This window comes from Protopterus annectens, chromosome 3.part0 (genome assembly GCF_019279795.1).
Source record: "Protopterus annectens isolate FY-2018-M chromosome 3.part0, PAN1.0, whole genome shotgun sequence".
Classification (NCBI taxonomy): domain Eukaryota; kingdom Metazoa; phylum Chordata; order Ceratodontiformes; family Protopteridae; genus Protopterus; species Protopterus annectens.
The window spans coordinates 999,000-1,021,620 of record NC_056731.1 but is presented as its reverse complement, the minus strand read 5'-3'; the positions used below and the strand labels follow the sequence as shown (position 1 = coordinate 1,021,620).

The 22,621-nt window shown below is 42.5% G+C and overlaps 1 protein-coding gene across 1 annotated transcript in view; it reads right to left on the bottom strand.

Moving 5' to 3' along the window:
- Positions 1-12,486: 12,486 nt before the first annotated feature.
- Positions 12,487-22,621, bottom strand: part of RAB18 (RAB18, member RAS oncogene family) — a 409,674-nt gene continuing 399,539 nt past the window's right edge. The window contains exon 7 of the mRNA XM_044064540.1: positions 12,487-13,732. Coding sequence (XP_043920475.1) covers positions 13,557-13,732 — 176 coding nt within the window. The 3' untranslated portion in view covers positions 12,487-13,556. The remainder of the gene's footprint in view (positions 13,733-22,621) is intronic.

Below are 22,621 nucleotides of genomic sequence, written 5' to 3'. Positions count from 1 at the left end.
AGGTATAAGCTAAGAGGGCTTTCCCAGGTGAAGGACAGGGCATCCTCTTTACAAGCTTGTCTGTGGGGAGTCCTTGTGCAGAATTTGTCCAATTGGTAGTTCTGAGGGGAGGCAAACAGGTCTATCTCTGGGTTCCCCCATTTGTTTCTCAAAATGTTGAATATCTTTGGTTCCAGTTTCCACTTGTGTGGGTCCATGAAATTTCTGCTTAGGTCATCTGCCAGTGAATTTAGCTTGCCTGATGGGAAATGAGCTTGTAGGTGTACTTGGTAGCTCAAGGCTGTGTTCCACAGAGCCATGGCTAATTCTGCAGAGGGGGTATGAGTGGGTTCCTCCCTGCTTGTTTATGTACCACATAACAGTGGTGTTTGCTGTCTTTACCAATAATTGTCCAGGAAAAATGTGGTCCTTGAAGGCTGTCAGAGAATTCTGTACAGCTAACATTTCTTTTTGATTGATATGCAGGTGCATTTTACTCGGGTTCCATTTGCCCTGAATGCACTGCCCTGCCATGTGAGCCCCCCCATGCATAGTATGAAGCGTCTGTTAGGGTTTGAATGGCAGGGGGTAGAGTGAATGGCAGTCCCTTGTTGTGGAAGCCGGCCTCTGCCCACCAAAGGAACTCTGTCTTTATACAAGGAATGATAGGAATCATGGATTCCAGGTACTGAGAATGTTGACACCATAGGCTTTTTAGATACCACTGTAGTTTCCTCATATGCAGTCTTGCATATGGAATTAGTAAGATGCAAGAGGCCATGAATCCCAGGGCTTGCAGGGTTTTCCTTGCAGATAGTTGGGTCTTTGTAGCCAGTAGTTTGAAGTAGGCTGTCAAATAAACTTGTTTCTCTGACGTGAGGTAAGCCATCTGTGAAGCTGTGTTCAAGCTTGCTCCCAGGAATACAATTTGTTGGCAGGATACTAGATGAGATTTCTTTTTGTTTATGGTGTACCCCAGTGAAGTTAGCAGTTTCTTTACAAATGCCAGATGACTTAGTAGCATGTCCTGGCTTTCTGCTTGAATTAGACAATCGTCCAGGTATGGGTATATTTGAATATTTCTTTGCCTGCAAAATGCAATGACTGGAGCTAGGCACTTTGTGAATACCCTTGGTGCAGTAGATAAGCCAAAGGGATGTGCAGAGAACTGAAAATGCAAGTAGCCTGCTTTGAAGTGTAGTTATCTTCTGCAAGATTCCCTGATTGGGATGTGCAGGTATGCTTCTTTTAAATCTAGAGTTGCCAACCAGACATCTTTGCCTAGCACAGGAAGTAACTGGTGAAGAGTCAGCATCTTGAATTTTGGAATGTCCAGAACTGATAGTGCATGCAGCCTGCTCCGAAGCGTAGGTATTTCCTGCAAGATTCCCTTACTGGAATGTGCAGGTAAGCTTCCTTTAAGTCCAAGGTTGCCAACCAGGCATCTTTGCCTAGCATAGGAAGCAGCTGACAAAGAGTTAGCATTTTGAATTTTGAGATTGCCAAAAAGGTGTTTAGAATAGAGAGGTCCAGGATAGGACGCCAGGAGCTGTCTTTTCTGGGTACCAGGAACAGTCTTGAGTAAAACCTTGTCCACTTTCTTCTGGGACAGGTTGAATAGCCCTGATACTTAGAAGAGAGAGAACCTGCTGTTGAGCCTCTGCCCATTGATTTGGGGGTAGTTCTGGCCAACCGTTTGGGGTTGGTAAGGTGTGGAAGTGGAAGTTTGGGGTTGGTAAGGTGTGGAAGTGGAATCTGTATCCTTGGGAAACTATACATTTGTCTTGGGTAATGAGTTCCCAGTTTTTTGCATGGAGGGCGATCTTTCCCCCTAAGGGAGCAGGCAGTACAGCAGGGTTTGGAATGTTTAAGGTTAAGTCATTGTGACAGGTTTCCATAGGGGGGTGTCTTACTACTTCCAGCTTTGGAAGTGGGAGCCCCTCCACTGTTCAGGCCTGTGAGTACCTAAAGACTGAAGCCTAGATGGGTCTGTTGTTCCTGGGTTTGGACTGAGAAGGCCTGGAAGAGACAGGAAAGGACCAATTCTTAGAAGGTCAATGCCTACTAAATCTGGGAGGCTGTACTTGCAGGAAATCTTTAACAGTTTGCATAGATTTAGCTTTTTCCTCCATCTTTTTAAGTACTTCTTCTGCTTTGTTGCCAAACAGGCAGTCTTGGTTTAAGGGAGCATCCAGTAATTTAGCTTTAACATGTTCTGGCAAACTTTGCTCCTTAAGCCAAGCATGCCTTCTAAGAACAGACCCAGTGACAGCAGCCCTACAAGACGCTTCTAAAGAGTCAAAACCATATTGCAAAGTATGTTTACCAACTTGTTCAGCAGAACGCATTAAATCCTGTAATTCTTTATTTTCAGCACAGTCAGGAATCAACATCATTTTCTGTTTAAGTAGTCCAGTAATATGCTGCTGATACTTTAACATATGAAACTGGCAGTTTAAGGCCCTAATGGCCAAAGTAGCAGAAGTGTATACCTTCTTACCCCATCTGTCCAAGGCCCTGGAATCTCTATCAGAGGGGGTAGGGTTTTTGGCAGTAGTTGCCTTTAGGTCCCAATGAAATGGTCTCTGGGTCTGCAGTAGGACTCTTGAAGAGGAACTTGTGAGAGTCGGGTACTCTGTAATACCAGTCAGGTTTCCTGGGAGCTGGAGGTAAAGTGTCTGGGGCCAGGCTAGATTCCAAGAAGGCATCATCTACAACGTCTAGGACAGGAGGGATAGCTAAAGGCCTGTGATGAGGTAGGAGTAAGAATTCCCTAAACCACTTTTTGGAGTCAGAGAAATCCTGGCTTTCCCAGCGGAAATGCTCCATAAGAGTGTGCAAGGTTTCACCAAAAGAAAAATCTTCTAGAGGGGAAGCAGAGGGTCTGGAGTCCTCTGCATCAGACTCTTCAAAGAGAGATAAGGGCAAATCGTGGTAATCAGAAGAAAGAAATTTCAGAATCCCGATCAGAAGAATCGGGAGGAAAATCAGTTCTAGGTCTCAGAGGGAGAAGGCTGGCTTCCCCTAATTAAAGTGATAAGGTCTTCAGCCATTCTTATCATTTGTTTTTTAGGCATATGGGCCTGACCATGCGATTTGGTCGTCTGTTTTCTAGGTGTGGGTCGAGTTTTACGCCTTGAAGAAGATGGCATAGGTTTGAAATGCAAGTCAGTAGGCCTGAATACACCCTCAGAAGCTAGTGCCTGCACAGCAGCTCCGGACCCATCCAAGGTAGAAACATCCGCAGGTTCCACAGTTGAAGAAGCATCTTGCAGCATACCGGACTCCGAATGGGTCTCAGTAGAGGCCTGCGAATCTAAAGTAGCAGGTATCAGGGGCTGCGAAAGTGCCTCACTGAGTACCGGCGAACTGGCAACTAGCTTAATGGAAGCATCGTCGGCAGCTCTGGACCTAAGCGGTCTGTCTCCGTCTTTATCTTTACGTTTTTTCTGAATGTCGGTAGTCGGATGGCTTACTGAAGCCATTTCTGGATAATTAAACAGAGTACCGAAATAGTTTGATGCAAAAATGAACAGACGATGAATAGTTCGAGGATTGAATAAGGCACAAAGCCGACAGCAAGGGACGTTGTGGTCTGGGCCTAAGCAAGGAATGCAGTACGAATGGAAATCTTTGCTTTTCACAGGTAATACAATTGTTAACTTTTACTGACATCGGTTTAGAGCAAGAAAAAGGATCCTCAACAGGGTACTTAGCTTTTTTGAAGACTTCGGTTCTGAAACTCGAAAATGAAAATTTCAGGAGTCGGCCGACCGGCACTTACTGCTTCTGCTTCGGGCACCGCACGGCAAGAACGACTGATGTAATGGTGTCGGCTGCATGCTTTATACCCCTGACGACCTGACGTCATGGAAGAAGAGACAGCATCCAACGCAGGAGCCAAGACTTTGATATTCAGGCCGGCTGAGGGCTACCTGCAGGCAGATAACCCAAATGTAATGACTGCAACAGTGAAACACGAAGAACATCAGGGAAGCCTTTCCTGTTCATTCTCACAGGACTGACAAGATTGACTCTCTCTTGTCACTGAGGGGAACCCAACAGCCATACAGGATATAGCTAACCCCCAATCCATAGTGGATATGGATGCTACACCAGAGGGATCTGGGGTGCAACAAATATCCATGGTAGACTCAGCCATTTGTGGCTAAGGCAAATTGTTAGCCTGCTGTGATGGCAAAGGCTGCTTGCTAAACATTTGCTTTTTGTGTCTGGAAGGAGGACCAGCCATGGGATGGGCAGTTTGTTCTATGGTCAAACTGAAAATGATTCCCATTACACAGCAAAAGCCAGTAAAACTTAGATCTTTAAATGTCACTTTCTTCACATAAAATTCCAGTAAAAAGCACTTTAATCTGCCAACTCAGAAAAAAAGTAAAATAATTTTTCCACAGAAACATGGTTTTCAATTACTTTAAACAACTTTTAAACTGAGGAAGAAAAGAGTGCTGTACAATAGTCTCTTTGACTATCTTAAAACACAAAATCCTAGCTTTAAAACAGGACAATATTAATAAGCACATTTTTAATGGAAGGTTTTTCCCCAAAGGGAACTTATCTGTCCAGCAAAGAACAGCACAACCAGACTACTGATCATTGAAAGCCCCAGAGTAGCATACACTTTAGTGGCATGAAGGCTCTGAAGGGCTTGGTGCCCAAACCTGTCTTTTTAGTCAGCTCAGCTTAGCTTAGCTTGAGCTGACCGATGGTTTTGGCGCACAGAAGGTGCCCTGAAGCTCTGGAAGCTGGTCAGCTATTACCCTACACGAGATACAACCCATACAGCTAAGGCTACTACAGCAATGATGAACATGATCTGAAAGCATGCCAGAGTCGCCTAGGTTAAAAAGGACTTCTATCAGCTGTCAGTCAGTGAAGTAGCTATGTTCACAGGAACATCTAAAAAAAGGTATGGAAGTTGGATATTGTTCCTTCAGCAACTCCTTCAAGTAAGGAATAGGACTGCAGCAGTGAACCCTATGACTATCATCTTATTTTAGAAGTTCTCTGAAAACATATGCTGCTTCTAGTAGTTCAGGCACCATCATTTGACTTTGAGCAAGTCACTTAACCATACAGTGCTCTCAGGCACCTGACAAAAAAGGGTTACTCATATAATGTGGGCTTACCCAATTAAAAAACATATTAAAAAAACAAAAGGTCTGAAAAACAGATTGCAGGGCTTAGTTAAAAACATCTCTTACCTGCCAATATAAATTACCTGTCATACCTATCACACACAGTTTGTATGTTAAACAGACTACATTAAAACAATGACTTCTCAGTCCTACGTTCCTATAGGGACTTTTTTTTTAAAACAAAAACCTTAAGGTCATTAAAAGTAATTTCTAGCTACTTCAAAATTAAAGTACTGGACCACATTTTTGCATAACACACCATATACTACAGACAGCTAAAATATATACAACATTGTAACGTATGAAAGAAGCAGTAAGACAGAAAAATTATTAAATATGACTTTATTTACAGTTCATATCCAATCCCCCTCCCCATAGTTCATACTTTACAATTATGATACAATACTTGGCAAGAGCAGCTGACTTGTGTTTTGCTAAGATTTTTTTTTTTTTTTACCATGAAAACATTTTTTGCATGTTAGTCAAAAGGAACTACAACTCATTTGCTTGCAATGCCTTACAATATTAAGCAGGGGTAAATCTGTGCAAACTACAGCATACTGCCTTCTCTGTGGTTGCTCTAAACAGAATTCTGGTTTCTTTATATTCAACACCAGTTTTAAACATTCCTTGCTTTCATAAAAATATTTCTGTTCTGTTTAGTTGCTCAGCTATATGTTAACCGAACAAAAGACTCCACAAACATCAATATGTGACTCAAAACAGCACAGTCCCACATAAGTGATTATATATATATATATATATATATATATATATATATGTATATATATATATATATATATATATATATATGTGTGTATATATATATATATATATATATATATATATATATATATATATATATGTATGTATATGTATGTATATATATGTATGCATATATGTATATATATATATATATATATATATATATATATATATATATATATATATATATATAAAGCACTGCAGGAAACCTAAATATGAAAAATGCAGCAGAGTTTAAAACAAGCAGAATTTACATATGCCAAAATTATACTATATGAAAATGGCTTACAACAGTGAATGTGTAGACACAAAAAAATTAAAGTTGATCAATGTTGTGTTTTTCCACAAAACAGGAATGGAATAAAAAGTTATGTTACTTCATGCTTAGCTTGGAAAAAAGCATAGTATACTACCTTAATGTCTGTAAAAGTCTAAAGTTGCAAATGTTAAGAAAAACTTTCACATGTAAGGAACAACTTGAAAGAAGCAACATTTTTTAAATTAAACTTTCTAACAAATATTTCAGCATTCTGTAAAACTGACTGCTTATTAACTATTTAACAAATCCTAATGTGTGCACCTCTCTCTCTCTCTCTCTCTCCTTGTGTAGACACGCCCACAGACATGAATTAACTCTGACAAATGTTCACATTCTCGACAGACTGTACCTGCTCACTTACTGCCAAATGCATGCTTTTAACGAAAAAAAAAATGCCTAATCTATTTATACTGTAGGAGAAGTGTTTTTAAGTGTCTGAGAGTGTTAATGCGGAAACTTATGGATTTAACATAAGTTTTGGCATCAGAGGTCGAAGTGTGTGTGTGTGTGTGTGTGTGTGTGTGTGTGTGTGTGTGTGTGTGTGTGTGTGTGTGTGTTTACAGGTTAGGTTAGAGTAAGGGCTACAGTAGGGGAAAGGTTTATCATTGTGGGAATGTGTTTGTGTATCTGTAGTGAGTGTGAGCTTCTTGTGTAGTGGTACTGTTAGACAAAGGGTTTTTCAGAAGGTAATGTGTACATTTAGGGTTAGCACATGAGTAAGATAGCAAAGGAGTGCTTTGGCGTTATGACAACCCTTGTTTCATAAAAATATTTCTGTTCTGTTGTTGGGGAAAAGGTGTTTTTGACATTCACAGTTTTATACATCTCTGGACACAAATGTCACTCTACTACTTAATGGCTCAAGACAGAACATATACTTTGCAGTTTACTTTTATGTCCTGATCACAGAATAAAACAGCATGAATACAGGTCATCATACCTCATTATTTGTTTGACCAAGACAACTATTTGCCTCTGAAATCACACTCTTGTATAGGACTACTGTAATGCAGTAGCATGAGACTGACTGCAGTACAGTAGTGTGCACACAAAAACGTTTTGTGTACCGTTAATTCAATTCTAAAGGATGAGGTGGATAATGAACAGAAATATACATAAGCTGTATAAATTAAGAATTGAAGATTTCAGCTGCTCTTCTAAGTGAAACTTTAGAGGAACATAACATATATGTTCTTACTGTACATGTTAATCTATGAAAGAACACTCCTCTAAAGGTCCAGTGGTCGAGTTCATTCTTCAAAAAACTTGAATCTGACATTTTCTTCTTTCTTGGATGTTGTAGTGCTCAAGGATGGCCATATGCCCATGAAGATGCACATCATGCTGTAACATTGCAATACAAGCACACTTGTTTTCCACACCTGCAAATTTATCCCTTATCCTCTAAATGAAGAAATAACAATCAAAACGTGGCATCCTCACTGCTAACAAGTGTTGCATGGAAAATTAACAGCCAAGGCTGGCTGACGGGATCACCAACCCACCAAAGGCAGACTGCATCATGATATTAACGATTCATCAAGAAAGGTCCTCTTGAGGATAAACTGATACAAGAAAAAAGTTTCTATCATATCTAATATTGAGGATCCTCTGTGATTGGCCCTATGGTTCGTTAAGCTGCCAAGGTAGAAGTAGCTAGAGGATCATATCAGACATCAGACGCTTGCAGTAAAGTCTGACAAATAAAGGTTAGTCTTCCAAGAGTTGAGATTAAAAAAAAAATGCTTACAAGGACACCACAAAGAAAAAAAATAGTACAAGCACTGGAGTCCATTACTAAATCAGATCCTGACCACAACAAAGGTCAGCAGGCACAGCAGCCTTGTTATGGAAGAGAAGGCAGCTGTCAATCCAATATGAAGTGCCTAACCATCAACTGTAAGCCCTTAGTGCAAAATAAGTGAGATATACCACAGCTGCAGCTAACTACATAACAATACTGAAGCACACCTGAGCAGACCAAGAACATCAAAGGAGTAAAAGACTTTCTCCACCAGTTCCCTGTGAAGAAATGAGTACAAATGAAATGGTATAGGAATAAAATCAAAGTCACTCCCTACATGGAAGCCAAGGGTCAAGCAAGCCTGTTTAACTTGAGGTTCAAGTCTCTGAAGGAGTGGGGTTTTCAAACGGGTGAGAAGCAGCAACCATAAAGGAACTACTCGACCAATCCGATATGGACAACAACCGTGCTATATAAAGGGGGAAAATGGGCAAAAGAGTACATAATAAACCTTTATGGACAAAAACTGAAGTAAAGCAAAAAAGTATCACATCAAGAAAAATTATAAGTGAGCAAATGTAGCAGCATGGGTAATGCCTCATCCAAATTGAGAACCTTTTTCTTATGAAGGATTAAATGAAAGGCTTCCCAGAAGCTTCACATGGTGGTGCTGCGGTTAGCGCTGTCGCCTCACAGTTAGACGTTGCACGTTTGACTCTCAGTTAGACCGTCTTCTGTGTGTCAACATGCATGAATGGGCGTTCCTTTGTTGAAGGTTGTGCGTTAGGCCCGGCAAGCCAGCACGTAAAAATCTACTGCCAATCATTAGCAGACCGGAGTTCCGCTGTGGCGACCCCTAACCGGGAAAAGCCAAAAGACAGTTTTTCCCAGAAGCTTCAGACCCCCACAGTCCAAATCAGTAAGGCCCAGAAGTAGTAAGACCTAGGATAGACTTTATGTGAACTGGCTGCTGCTGCTCAAATCACAGCTAAATCCTTGGTCAACATCAAGAAGTAGTCTGCACCACCACATGACTGGAAACCCAAACCCACACTTTGCTCATTCACTGAAAATTAGTCTGATCTTCTTTCTCAACTTCAATGATAAGGTGCACAAAAAGAATCAGTACCAAGAAAATGTACAGAAACAATGGGCCAATGACCAGGGAGAACATGATCATCTCATCAAAATGTTCTACCTGCTGTACTGAGCAGGAAAAAGGGAGAACAATGAACCCTTTGAAGACAGAAGGGTGACTCGCCACTGAAGACTCCGTCTAAACTGGGCACAGAGGCCCCAGGTCCAGGAAGCAGCTGTGTGTGACTTCCATGGACTTCTCATACATAGGAATATGAAGAACTGCTTAGACAGTGAAGCCCAAGAGCAGAGCTGGGAACAGAAAGGCAAGCACTTCATCCCAGATGGTATGGCTTAGTGTCCTCTTACTTAAGGTTTCCAATTATGGCTAAATGTCAAAAGAAGTGAAGCTCCACAGGACAGAAGGCCTAGTATTAGCTCTAAATGGTGTGAAGCATACACCTACCAGGAGAGACGCTGCTGTTCCAAATCCAAAAGAAAGCTAATGCAGGATACTTTGTAAACAAATGCATGCTGAAAGCAATGGGGAAAGGTGAAAAAGTGAAGGCCCACCCATCATTCCCAATACAATGAACTGACACCAGCAGGTGGTCTAAAATTAGGTGGTTCTGCTGTCACACTACCTTTCTCCTCCAGTATGCCAAAGTATCACAAAGAAACTGACTACACATTTGCCCACAGGATGTAAATGAACTTGAACTCAGACCTTAAGCAATATTTACTCCCAGGTTACCAAGCCAAGACCTTGTGCAACCTCTCAAAGCACAGAAGCAACTAGCAAAATTAGTGCACACTTTTAGGCTAAAAAAAAAGCATCAAACCAAGCAGAAGACAGGAAGGGCATCTGCAAGGAATGTGGGAGACAAATGCTAAAGGACAATAGTAGCCTCATAGGGAAGCCACATATCCCTACTGGAAATCCACAGGCAAGACTACTAGCAACCAATTACCCCACAAGCCATTTTTGGGTCTCCGCTCAAGTTTGAGCTGCAGTGACAAACACCTGCTAGGGCTGTGAAGGAACCTCAAAAGTTAACTCCCTATTGAAAGTTCTACCTAAACACAACAAAACAAAAGAAAGACCTGTAAGGAATCCAACATTGTGCAAATGTTTCAAACACTAACTGCATGTCTCATAAGAACAGAAAAAAAATGCTAAGTTCAACAACCATCTAAAACTTGCATCTTGTTCTATCAAGGGGGGGTGGATGGCCTTTGTTGTTAACCTAAAAAGGGAATGGCCTATCTTGCCCCTTGAGCAGCACAAGTCTATGCTTGCGCCAAAGGTTCCAACACGGTGGAACCACATCCAAAGAAGAAAACAGGAATGAGAGAAAAATACTGTGGGGTGACACCAGCCCATCCCCAATTCCAGGACCATCAAAAGGATAACTCTATCTGCTGATGAGAAAAGGGAGAACCAACCCACCCTATTCAAGGCAAGACCATACTAAAATCCTGGCTAAAGCAAGGACCCTGGCAGGGACAACCATGACAGGTTGCACAGAAGACAGGAATGCCAACAAATGACAATGAGACTTCCTCTTCTTTTTGCAAAAAGCATACAAAATCAAAAAGAAAGGAAATGACCCTTTCACTACTGAGGGGACATGCCTCTTCTTAGGAAGACCATCAGACAGATGCTGGGAGGCCTAAAGACCACGTCTTCCTTTGGACTCCACAAATGAAACTGCTCAGCCAGTCCTTTAAAGAAGGATCACTTTTGACACTTCAGTCTGAGCATCAAGTCCTAGCAAAAGCATTTGCAAAATCCGAATTACAGACAGCTACACAGAAGTCCATTGAGCAGCTGAAGACAGGGGCTAAAGACACATTTCGTAAACTCAGACTTAGGAGGTCTTTGAGTTTTATCAGTGTTAAGTCTATCAAGAATGATAGGAATTTGGAGAGAAGAGATGGACAGTTAAGAGACAGCTTCATTGTGGCACAACAGTACATCCCTTTTTTCACACCCCTGTCCAAAGCCCACTCCTTGTCTGGTTGCAGGAAAAACTGTGTGTGGTCACAGAGACTACCAAAACGAAGAGAAAACTGCAAGGAGTCAGCTTCAACCTTTTTGGCAGTAAAGCTCACAAAACAAACTCCAGTCTAATCTAGTGTCGACCCTCTTGAGGGTTACAGAAGCACTATGAGGGCAACCTCCACATTTTAAAGACAACGTCCTTAACATCTGACTCTTAAGGGGAAGATGAGCGTGTACTATAGCTCTTTAACCTAAGGGGGAGGGGGACTGACACTAAAGCTTGCTAGTCTTCTTGAGCTGCAAGGAATGCGCAAATGACAGTCAATGTGGGTGGGCGTAAGAAAAAAGAGGGCTCACGTTCCCTGCCTGTCTCAAAGGTATGGGTTTTACAACCATCAGACTCACAAGAAAAGCATGGAAATGAGGGTCCTGAATCTTCTAGCAACCCCAAGAAAGGAACCTTACACAAGCTCACACAAACATTACATGTACATTCATGTGCCCGGCAGACCAGAACAGGCATGTGATCAAGTATACACCAAAACAGTGTGAATGGATAGCTTTATTCTAGGCATGACTCTGGAAACGGAAGAAAGTCTCACGGTTAACATTGCATTCTCTTGATTCAAGCTCCCACTAAGATTTAAAAAAAAAAATATATCTTACATCTGGGCTACAGACCTGGCAATATGCCTACGAAATGGCATCTCCACAATCAGGACCAACCAACTTTAGAGAATTAGGAGGAATCTCAACAAAGAAGCTTCGGTCCTGGGTACTCCTCATCTAAGATGGGTGATTTAAAGGTCAGCTTGCCAAGATCAGGCTAAACAGCTCGAGGTTCCACCCAATCAGTCATGAATAGGTGGTGCAAGCACCCTACACACCACAGAGTGAAAGCCAGCAGAAAACATCAACAAGCTAGCTGGTTACCTATGGTGGAGGGTAATAAACTCAAATAACTTGCCAGAGCTGATCTTTCTACTTGGGAGACCAGAAAAGCCAGATACGATATAGACTTACATCTATGAAACTTAGTCTAACAAATCCTCCAGCTTATGATTCCAGTGAAGAGCCTTCAGCCTTCCTCTTGGTGTGAAAGAGAGACCCCTCCAACAAATCCAACAGAAGTTTCCTTTCACCACCTACTACATCATTTAGAAGAGGCAAATAAAAGCAGATTTTTTTTTTTAGCAAGTAAAGAGAGGATTAAGATTTAAACTATATACGTAGAAAACATATAGCAAATAAGGTACATCACAGCATGCATTAGCCATGGCTGCCAGCCAACCTCAAGCACACAAACTTCAGTGAGAAAGATAACAGATTCTGAATGAAGGAAGGAATGAATCTAACCATGGGACCCCTCAAAGACTTGACCTAGCCTTACAGATGACAAGACCTTTGATGTAAGACTTGAAATTATTACAAAGACTCGGGAGAGTCACAGACAACTTTATTATGCAGGAGAGAAAAACACACAAGCTTCAATGGATTTTCTCCAACTTGGAGACTCAAATCAGTTGACCATCTCTACAATACTACTACAACTTCTCTGTGTGATTTCTGGATCATAATTCAGGTCTCTCTTAATTAATTTACATGTTATTGTTTAAGCCACACTACAAATATCCAATGATAGACATGTTTATGATTCAAAACTTAAATCTAAAAGATGTAAGAACATTATGGTGCCACAGTGATCCTCTTCTGAAATTCCATACACCAGTGCTACTGAGACTTCAAAGGCCATCATGTGACAAAACTCCAGTATATCTTATGTTCAAAATTAAATTCAGCACTTAAAAAAATGGAAATATTCTAGTCTACTACTGTGACAAAGTATAAGGTCCAAGTGTACTTTTACAGTCATTAAAACACTAAATCACTGTGCAGTGAACCAGAGTTTTTACAAAACTGGACAGAAAGCAAAAATAAAATACAAAGTGTGCAATAGTTTAACAATGTTTCCTGAACAGCTAAAATACACCACCTTCAGTTGTCCAAGGATGTACAAATCAACTCTGACACCATGCATAATCCTTCCAAGTCTTGACACCATGCATAATCCTTGTTCTTCTAACAGTCATCTTGCACAGTTTCTTTAATCTGGCTTTCACAAAACACAGTTGCATATCCTGCTCTTATAACACACTCCAGCTGCCAAACAACTTGGTCTAGAACCAGGAAACAAATTTACTGCTGGAAAGAACAGCAAGGCTAAGCTGAAGAGAAGAAAATGTCTGAATTTGGGAACATGGTCCCTCAAAATATGTTCTAAACCAAAGTAATCATTTCCGGATAACTCTATGACTTCCACTGGCAGCAGATGACACTTGTATTTTACATATTCAAGGTGACTGAAGTGGACATGCTCTACCAATACTTGTTAAAGATACGAAACTGTGCAAACGGCCATGACTTTAAAGAAGCAGGTCATGAAGTTGTGTGCATGAGATATTTTCACTAAAAGAGTAAACAGGTCAAAAACAGAGTAGCAGGAAGAATTCATAACAGAGAGCAGTATCCTCCACAGGCTCCACCGCTGCCTCCTGCTGTTTGATTTGACAATCTTACTCCTTTGTTCTGTGATTCACTTTCCCAAAGTCCAGGTGTCTGAATAATTTTTTCGACCAATTCTTCAAATGCACACTGGACGCCATCGCATGTTTTTGCACTTGCCTCTGAAATACATTATGAAAAAAAAAACAGATATCTTTAGCAAATACTCCACACGAAACGAAACATACAAAAGTTATGTACTAACCACAATGATATACCTAAATGATCACAGCCCATTCTCTTCAAACTGTAGGAAAATTGCAGGCTCAAATCAGCTTGGCAAACAGAAAGCTTGTCAAGGTTCCAATATTTCTTCTTTACACACAATGTACTGTGCTCCCCCTTTCTCTATACTGTACAATGTGCTACTCAACGGCAAAGCAATGTAAAGCAAATTAAATGCCAGTATAAAATGGCAATTTATAAGCCTCCGATAGGTTTTGCACCCACACTCTGGGGGAGAGAGTAAGGATGAAGAGGAAGGATTTGCATAATTTAGACAGTGCAGCTGGGTATAATCTTACAATAACAGCAGATATCCTCCTCTTCACTGTTGCAATATTCATAACTTCGGGGATCTCCTGTCAAGGATAGCCCAGTGTCCAGTCAGTATAACAAAGTCTTTAGTATTTAAGAAATATGGACTAACACTCTGGAACTGGAAAACACCCAGTAGGAACAGAATGTCTCAAGTAACAAGGAAAAAGATGTGCATTCAGAAGGAGAAAAAGGAGAACAGCCTCTTGGCCAGGAGGATAAGAAAGAAGAGACTACAGCAGAGGGGCAGGAGAGAGGGGGAAAATACTGCAACAGTGAAGATAAGGACATCTACTGTTATGGTAAGATTTTACACGACTGTACTATGTTATTCCAAATCACTGTTGCAGTATTCATAACCTAAGGGAAAGTATAAAAGCTCAAGCAGGAAGCCTGGGAGAGAAGAGCTCTCCAGAAACCCATGCAGGATGGCTCTGGCAAGGATAGCTCTGGCCCTGGAAATGACGTCCAACTTGTAATGCTATGTGAAAGTATGAACAGAGGACCAAGTAGAAGCCTCAAGGATGGAACCGGTATCCAGCCCCCTGAAAAAAGCACCAGAAGAGGCAAGAGCCTTGGTAGAATGAGCCTTTAGAAAAGAGGAAAAATATTTAACATGAAAAGAATAACGAACAAGAAATGGCCGTAGAACTCCAGGAAAAGATGACTTGCTTAGAAACAGCCAAACCCAAAGACCTAGGATGAAAGGAATCAAAAAGTGGCTCAGATTTGTAAATACATTTTATCCAAATAATATCTGAGCTGTCATGCAAATACAAGATATGAAGAATCTTCTAAATGGCACGCTACAGAAAAGGAAAAAAAAAAGGGAAAAAAATGTATACACTGATTAAGGGAGAACTCAGTAATCACACTGGTCATAAAAGAAGGATTGGCATGAAGAGACACCCTAACTCTGTGAAAAACTAAGAGGAGAAACAGCCATGAGAGCCAGAAGTTCAAACACTCTCTTAACTGAAGTGAGGGAAAAAAAGAACATTCTTCTATGTACAATGTTGCAACGAAGTGAAGCAGGCTCAAAAGGAGTCCAAGTCAATTTTTCAAGTATAAAACTGAGGTCCCAAGAAGACAGAACTGGTTTCCTGGGAGGCTTGATATGAAAGGCACGTTTAAGAATTTGCTTGACCTGAGGCCAGATGATCAGTCAAGGTCATGCAAGCAGAAATTACTGACATGTACATTTTACTGAAGAATATACAAACCCAGCATGGAAAAATGAGAGAACCAGAGGATGTTCCACAGATAGGGGATCCTGATAGCTAGAGAGGCACCAGACAGAAAATCCCTCCCATCTGGATATACATGATTTCCTGGTAGTGGGTTTCCTGGCTTACTGCAGGACTCTAAGCATGTCCTCAGAAAAGACATGCCCAAAAGGAATCAAAATCCTATCATCCACAGCGTTAGTTGAACAGTGGATAAGTGAGGATGGATAAGAGACCCCCTTGTCTTGTGTGATAAGTTCTACCCAGTGAGGTAACTTGTGGTGACTGCCCCTGGTCAAGTGAGACAGAAGAGGGAACCAATGCTGTTCTAGGCCAAAAAGGAGAAACTAGCAAGATTTTGGAAAAGTCATGCCTGATGTTGTGCAAGACTCGTGGTAGCAAAGGAAGGGGAGAGTAGGTATAGAGAAACATTCCCTTCCAAGGAACAGACAGGGCATCCACTTTCCAAGCCAGAGGACTTGGGACTCTGGAACAGAATACAGGAACCTGTGTGTTCAGGGAGGAGGCAAAAAGATCCACTTGAGGAATGTTGCACCAATGGACAATGCCCAGGAACACATCTCTGTGAATCATCCATTTGGAAGACTGTGTGCTGGACCTGCTCAAAGAGTCTGCCACTAGATTATGCTCCGAGGGAATAAATCGCCTAAGAGTCACTTGACACTGGGCAGCTAGATCCCAGACCTGAAGAGCTTGTGTGGAAGAGGACAGGATCTTGTACCCCCTTGCTTATCGACATACCACATCACAGTGGCATTGTCTGTAAAAATTTTGAGGGGACAAGGAAGAAAGAGGAAATGAAAAACTTGCAGAGCCAGAAGTAGAGTGCTCATCTCCTTTACGCTGATGTGGCCTGACCTCCAATGAGGAGGCCAGAGATGGTAAATCTTTGAATGGCCACAGCAGGCACCCCACCCCCTGTCTGAGGCATCTACATGAAGCTTCTGAGTAGGAACTGGAGCTTGAAAAGGAAAAGGAAGCACTGGGTTGACAAGAAAGTTGTTGAATTTACTATTGAAACTCGAGCTTGAGACAGGGAAGAAAAGGTACCCAGAACTCCAGGGGTGGCAATGCTGAAGCCACACCAATATGAGATACCACTGCAGCTTCACGATATGAAGCCTGACAATAGGAAGCATGGGAATGGTGGAATCCATGAAACTCTTAACCCTGAGAAATTCCCTGGTCATGACAAAGCCAGGGGAAGAAGGGATTTTAAAAAGGTTATTAGAGATGGACCCTTAAAGCAGGCAGGTATGCCAACATGGGAACTGTGTGCAATCTGCAGCCAAGGAAAATATGATCCTGGGAGGGTGTCAGAACTGATTACTAGTGGTCAGAACTGATTACTGGAGATTTGGGGAGAATCCCACACTGAATAAAAGGTAAGTAGTAAACTCAAGATATCCTAAAGAAGACTGCTTGGTGAAGGAGCTTGAATAAGGAAATTGACTGGATAAAGAAAAATATGAATACTACTGTATCCAAAATAACAAAAGCAGTTGCAACTCCAAGGGATACTGTAATATGTTTTAATAAATTCACACAGTTGAAACAATGATTAGGTGCTTTCGTCTGACATACTACAGACTTCATCAGATTAAAGTCTGTAGTATACCACACAAAAGCATTTAACTGTGTGTATTTATTAAAATTGTATTACAGTACCCCTTGGAGTTTGCAACTGCTTTTGTTGTGTTGGACATAGCTCGTAGCTTTGGATGTTCATCGTGCATACAGCTGCAGTCATAACAGATGGGTTCTCCTGCCGTCAGGCAGGTCCTCGGTCGGCCGAACTCCAAAGTCTAGGTCCGGCGTCGGTTGTTGTCACTTCTTCCCTGACGTCAGTGCGACAGGGGTATAAAGGAACCAGCCGACGCCATTTTCTTCAGTCTTTCTTGCCGCGTGGTGCCCGAAGCAGAAGCAGTTCGCAAGTGCCGGTCGGCCAGCTCCTGAAATTACGAAATTTGGAAACCGAAGTCTTCTTAAAAGCTAAGTACCCGTTGAAACTTTTCTTGCCTCAGACCGATGTCAGACAAAGTTAATAATTGTATTTCTTGTGGGAAGCAAATACCGCATAAGGATTTCCATTCCCTCTGTATACCTTGTTTAGGCCTAGACCACGACGTCTCGGTCTGTCGCTTTTGTGCTACATTCAACAAACGCACTATTAAGCATCGGGCGGAGTTCGCCCAGCATTATTTTGGGAAAGCATTTAACTATACTATGTCGTCGGATACTCCGACTCCGGTTTTGTCTAAAAAACGCAAAGACAAGGACCGACACACGAGGTCCGCGGCCTCTACCGACACCACGCCAAAGCCGACTACACGTGGTCCGGTTCTCAGTGAGGCGCCTACTCAGCCCCTGATTACCGACGACACTTCTTTGACGGTGTCTCCTGTGCCCGAGGTCGCAGGCTCCTCGGCCCACACCCCGACTACAGATACCGAAGCCACTCTTGGCGTTGAAACTCAGAATGTGGACAGGTCCACCTCCACTCAAGGTGTCTTCAGGCCTTCCTCTTCTTTCTCCATCAAGGCTTTCACAAAGTTTAAAGCATACTTGCACCCTAAGAGACCAGCTACACAGGGCCCATCTACAGGCCCCATGCCTAAGAAACAGATGCTTAAAATGGCTGAGGATTTCATTACTCTAATCAGAGGTTCTCAGCCCCCACCGGACAAAAGGCCCAGAGTGGAGGAAGATTCCCCCCTCCTCTGACCAGGGCTCCATTATTTCAGAGCACTCTGATGATGAGGAACATTCTTACTCCCCTTTTGAAGACTCTGATGCGGAGTAGTCCATCCCTTCTGTATCCCCCCCTGAGGACTACTCATTTGGGGAAACTTTGCATACTTTAAGGGAGCACTTCCACTGGGAAGGCCAGGATTATTCAGATTCCAAGAAAAGGCTCAGGGAATTTCTCTTGTTACCTCAGCATAGGCCTCTGGCTATACCTCCTGTCTTGGACATTTTAGATTATGTTTACTCGGAGGCCTGCCTTAACCCGGACACTCTACCCCCAGCACCAGTTAAGCCTGACAGGTACTACAGGGTTCCTGACTCGCACCAATTTCTTTACAAAAGCCATGCTGCTGACCCAGAAACCATCTCACAGGGCCCCAAGGGAGTTAAGGCCTCCATTGCCAAAAATCCATTGCCCTCAGAGAGAGATTCCAGATCTTTAGAAAGGTGGGGAAAAAAGGTATATACCTCGGCTACCTTATCCATGAGGGCCTTAAACTGTCAGTTTCATATGCTAAAATACCAACAGTTTTTGTTATCACAATTGAAGAGTAAAATGTCACAACCTGAACAACCAGACTTGAAGGAGTTGCAGGATTTGATGCATAGTGCAGAACAAGTGGGTAAGCATACCTTACAATGTGGTTTTGATGCTCTAGAGGCCTCATGTAGAGCTGCTGTTACAGGATCAGTCATACGTAGGCATGCCTGGCTCAAGGAACAAGCCTTGCCTGATCATGTCAAAGCTAAATTACTAGACGCCCCACTTCAAAAGGATGTACTATTTGGTGCTAATGCTAAGGAGGTATTAAGGAAAATGGAGGAAAAGGCTAAATCAATGCAAACAGTGAAAGAATTTCTACAAGTTCAACCCCCACGTTTTAGTAGAAATTGGCCTTCCAAAAACTGGTCCTTTCCTGCCACAGACAGACCCCAAAGAGGCAGATACAGGCGCCCGAGGGGCAGAGGACAATCCCAAGGATCGTATAGAGGCAGACAATGGCAAGCCCCTACACAAAGAGGTGGTGAGGACAACTCACAATCTTTCAGAAATCAAACCCAATGACTTTCCCCTTTGCATGCCAACCAGGTTTCAAACGGCAGCCCCCTTAGGGGGAAAGTTGGCATTATTTTCAAAATATTGGCATGTTGTCACAAAGGACAAATGGATCCTGGACATTATAAACAGAGGCTACAAATTTCATTTTCACACCCTTCCAAAAATGAGAGGCATGCCAAACCTGCCACACAATCAAAGGGCAGAGGCACAAAAACAAATTGCAGATCTCATAAACATGAAAACTATTCAAGAGGTACCTACACACGAACAAGGTCAAAGTTTTTATTCCAGGCTATTTCTGGTGCCAAGGAAGGGAAAAGATTGGAGACCTATTTTGGACCTATCCATCCTAAACACATTTCTACTCGTACCAAAATTCAAGATGCTCACTCTACAGCAACTTCTTCCCATGTTGGGCAAGGGGTCTTGGCTGGTAACATTGGACCTCAAGGAGGCATACCTGCATGTTCCAGTCAGACAAAATTGCAGAAGGTACCTCAGATTTCTTGCAGGTTCAACCCACTATCAATTCTCTGCATTGCCCTTTGGCTTATCTACTGCGCCCAGAGTATTCACGAAATGCCTGGCATCAGTAATTGCCTACTGCAGACTTCAAGGGATACAAATATACCCCTATTTGGAAGCGGACAGCAAGCACATTCTTCTGAAACATCTGGCTTATGTAATAATGTTATTGAAATCTCTGGGATACACAGTCAACAAAAAGAAATCAAGGCTAATACCTTCTCGGAAGATAATTTTCCTGGGTGCCAATTTGGACACAAACACCCAGATGGCCTACCTCACGCCAGAGAAGCAGGGGCAACTTATACAATACTTCAGAACACTAGCAAATTGCACCAGGCTGACTGCAAGGAAAGTCCTGCAGGCTCTGGGATTCATGGCATCTTGCATCTTACTAATCCCATGTGCAAAGCTGCACATGAGGAAACTACAATGGTACCTGAAAAACATATGGTCTCAACACAGCCACAGTTTGGAAACAATAATACCACTAATTCCATGTCTGCAAATGGAATTTCTGTGGTGGGCTCAAGCATGTCACACAAACACAGGTTTCCCATTCAGCAAGCCTCAAGCAAATCAAGTCATCACAACAGACGCCTCAGACTACGCCTGGGGGCACACATGACAGATCGGTGCATTCAGGGCAAATGGTCCAAAAAGAAAAGCACCTTCACATCAATCAAAAAGAAATGCTAGCAGTAATAAATGCTATTATAGCTTTCAAGGACCTTCTACAACCAGGTCAATTATTGATAAGAACGGACAACACCACAGTTATGTGGTACATAAACAAACAGGGAGGAACACATTCTTAACCCCTATGCAGACTGGCCATGGACTTACAAATGGAACTACAAGCACAGTACTTGCCAGGCAAGGAAAACACGCTGGCAGACAACCTAAGCAGCAATATGACAGATCCACACGAATGGAAATTGCATCCAAAAGTTTTTACAAAAATAATCCAAGAATGGGGAAGGCCAGACATAGATCTCTCTGCCTCCCACAAGAATCATCAATTGACAAAATTCTGCTCAAGGGTCTTCCATCCAAAGGCCTGGAGAGTGGACGCTCTTTCTTTCAGTTGGACATCAATGACAGTTTATGCCTTCCCTCCTCTTCCTCTGCTGCCCAAAGTTCTATTAAAGACCAAAGCAGACAGACCAAAGATGATTCTCATTGCTCCAGACTGGCCAAGGCAACACTGGTACCCACTCCTGAGGAGCCTGACGCATTCTCCACCATGGACCCTGCCTCTAATGCCTCCTCTTCTGACTCAGCACAGTTTCAAAACTCTTCACAGCCAGCTAAAAACGCTCAATCTAGCCGCATGGAAGATTCCTTAGCATCTCAGCAGGCCCTACTCTCCAAGGAGGTGCAGGATATCATTTTGGAGGCCAGAAGGCCATCAACTAGAAAAGCCTACTCCGCAAAATGGAAACGTTTTTGTGTCTGGAATGAGAAAAAGGGGCAGGATCCTGGAAAACTGAATTTACCTCAAATACTACAATATTTGGCTGAACTGCTAAGCAGTGGACTTTCTTTCTCCTCCATCAAAATACATGCCTCAGCCATTTCTGCAGAATACAACACTGATCCACCTTTATTCTCTAACCCTCTCTTAACACAGTTCCTCAGAGGGGCTAAGAATTTAAGGCCTCCAAGGAAACAACCAATACCTGCTTGGGATCTTAATTTCATTCTGGAAAAATTGACCTTGCCTCCTTTTGAGCCAGCTGCCTCATCAGATTTGCAATATTTGTCCTGGAAAACCGCTTTCCTTCTGGCTATCACCTCAGCTCGAAGAGTTTCAGAACTACAGGCTCTCATGGCTGTCCAGCCTTTTATCATCTTCCATCAGGACAGGGTCTCCTTACGAACCAACCCGACCTTTATGCCCAAAGTGGTATCCAGGGTAGCTTTAAATCAGGCCATACATTTACCTACTTTTTATCCTAATCCTCAAAACAAAGGGGAGAGATTACTACACTCCTTGGACATCCACAGACAGCTACGTTATTATTTGGACAGAACAAAGCCTTTCAGAAAATCAGAACAGCTCTTTGTGGCCTATGCGGTAGGAGCTCAAGGGAAGCCAATTTCCAAACAGACAATTTCAAAATGGATAGCCCACTGCATACGCTTTTGCTATTCCTTTCATGGCAAAACTGTTCCTACAGGCATTAGAACTCATTCCACCAGGGCCACAGCCACCTCTGCAGCCTTCCTCAGAGGAGTTCCTACCAAGGATATTTTGGAAGCAGCCACTTGGAGTTCTGTGCATACCTTCTCCAAGCACTACAACCTACCATTATACTCCAAATCTAGAGCAGGCTTTGCCACTGCAGTCTTGCAGGGCATTTTGGCTCCTCCTAGTTCCAACTAGTGCCTACCACCCCTTTCTTAGCTTTGGGATTCTACCCATCTGTTATGACTGCAGCTGTATGCACGATGAACATAGTACAGTTTTGTACCTACCATAAATGTAGATGTTCGAGTGCTAATACAGCTGCAGTCCAGGTTTCCCTCCCTCCTTCCCCTCTTGAGACAGGCCTATAGGCTAACACATCCTCATACAACCTTATTGGGGTTTTCATTTATGATGTATTTGCTTGCAACTACTGTATTTTGATTATATTGCACTGCATTATTACACAAATTTATGTATTGCCTTCCTTCTGGGGGCACCTGACATCTGGGGCAAGAAAAACTGAAGAAAATGGCGTTGGCTGGTTCCTTTATACCCCTGTCGCACTGACGTCAGGGAAGAAGCGACGACAAACGACGCCGGACCTAGACTTTGGAATTCGGCCGACCGAGGACCAGCCTGACGGCAGGAGAACCCATCTGTTATGACTGCAGCTGTATTAGCACTCGAACATCTACATTTA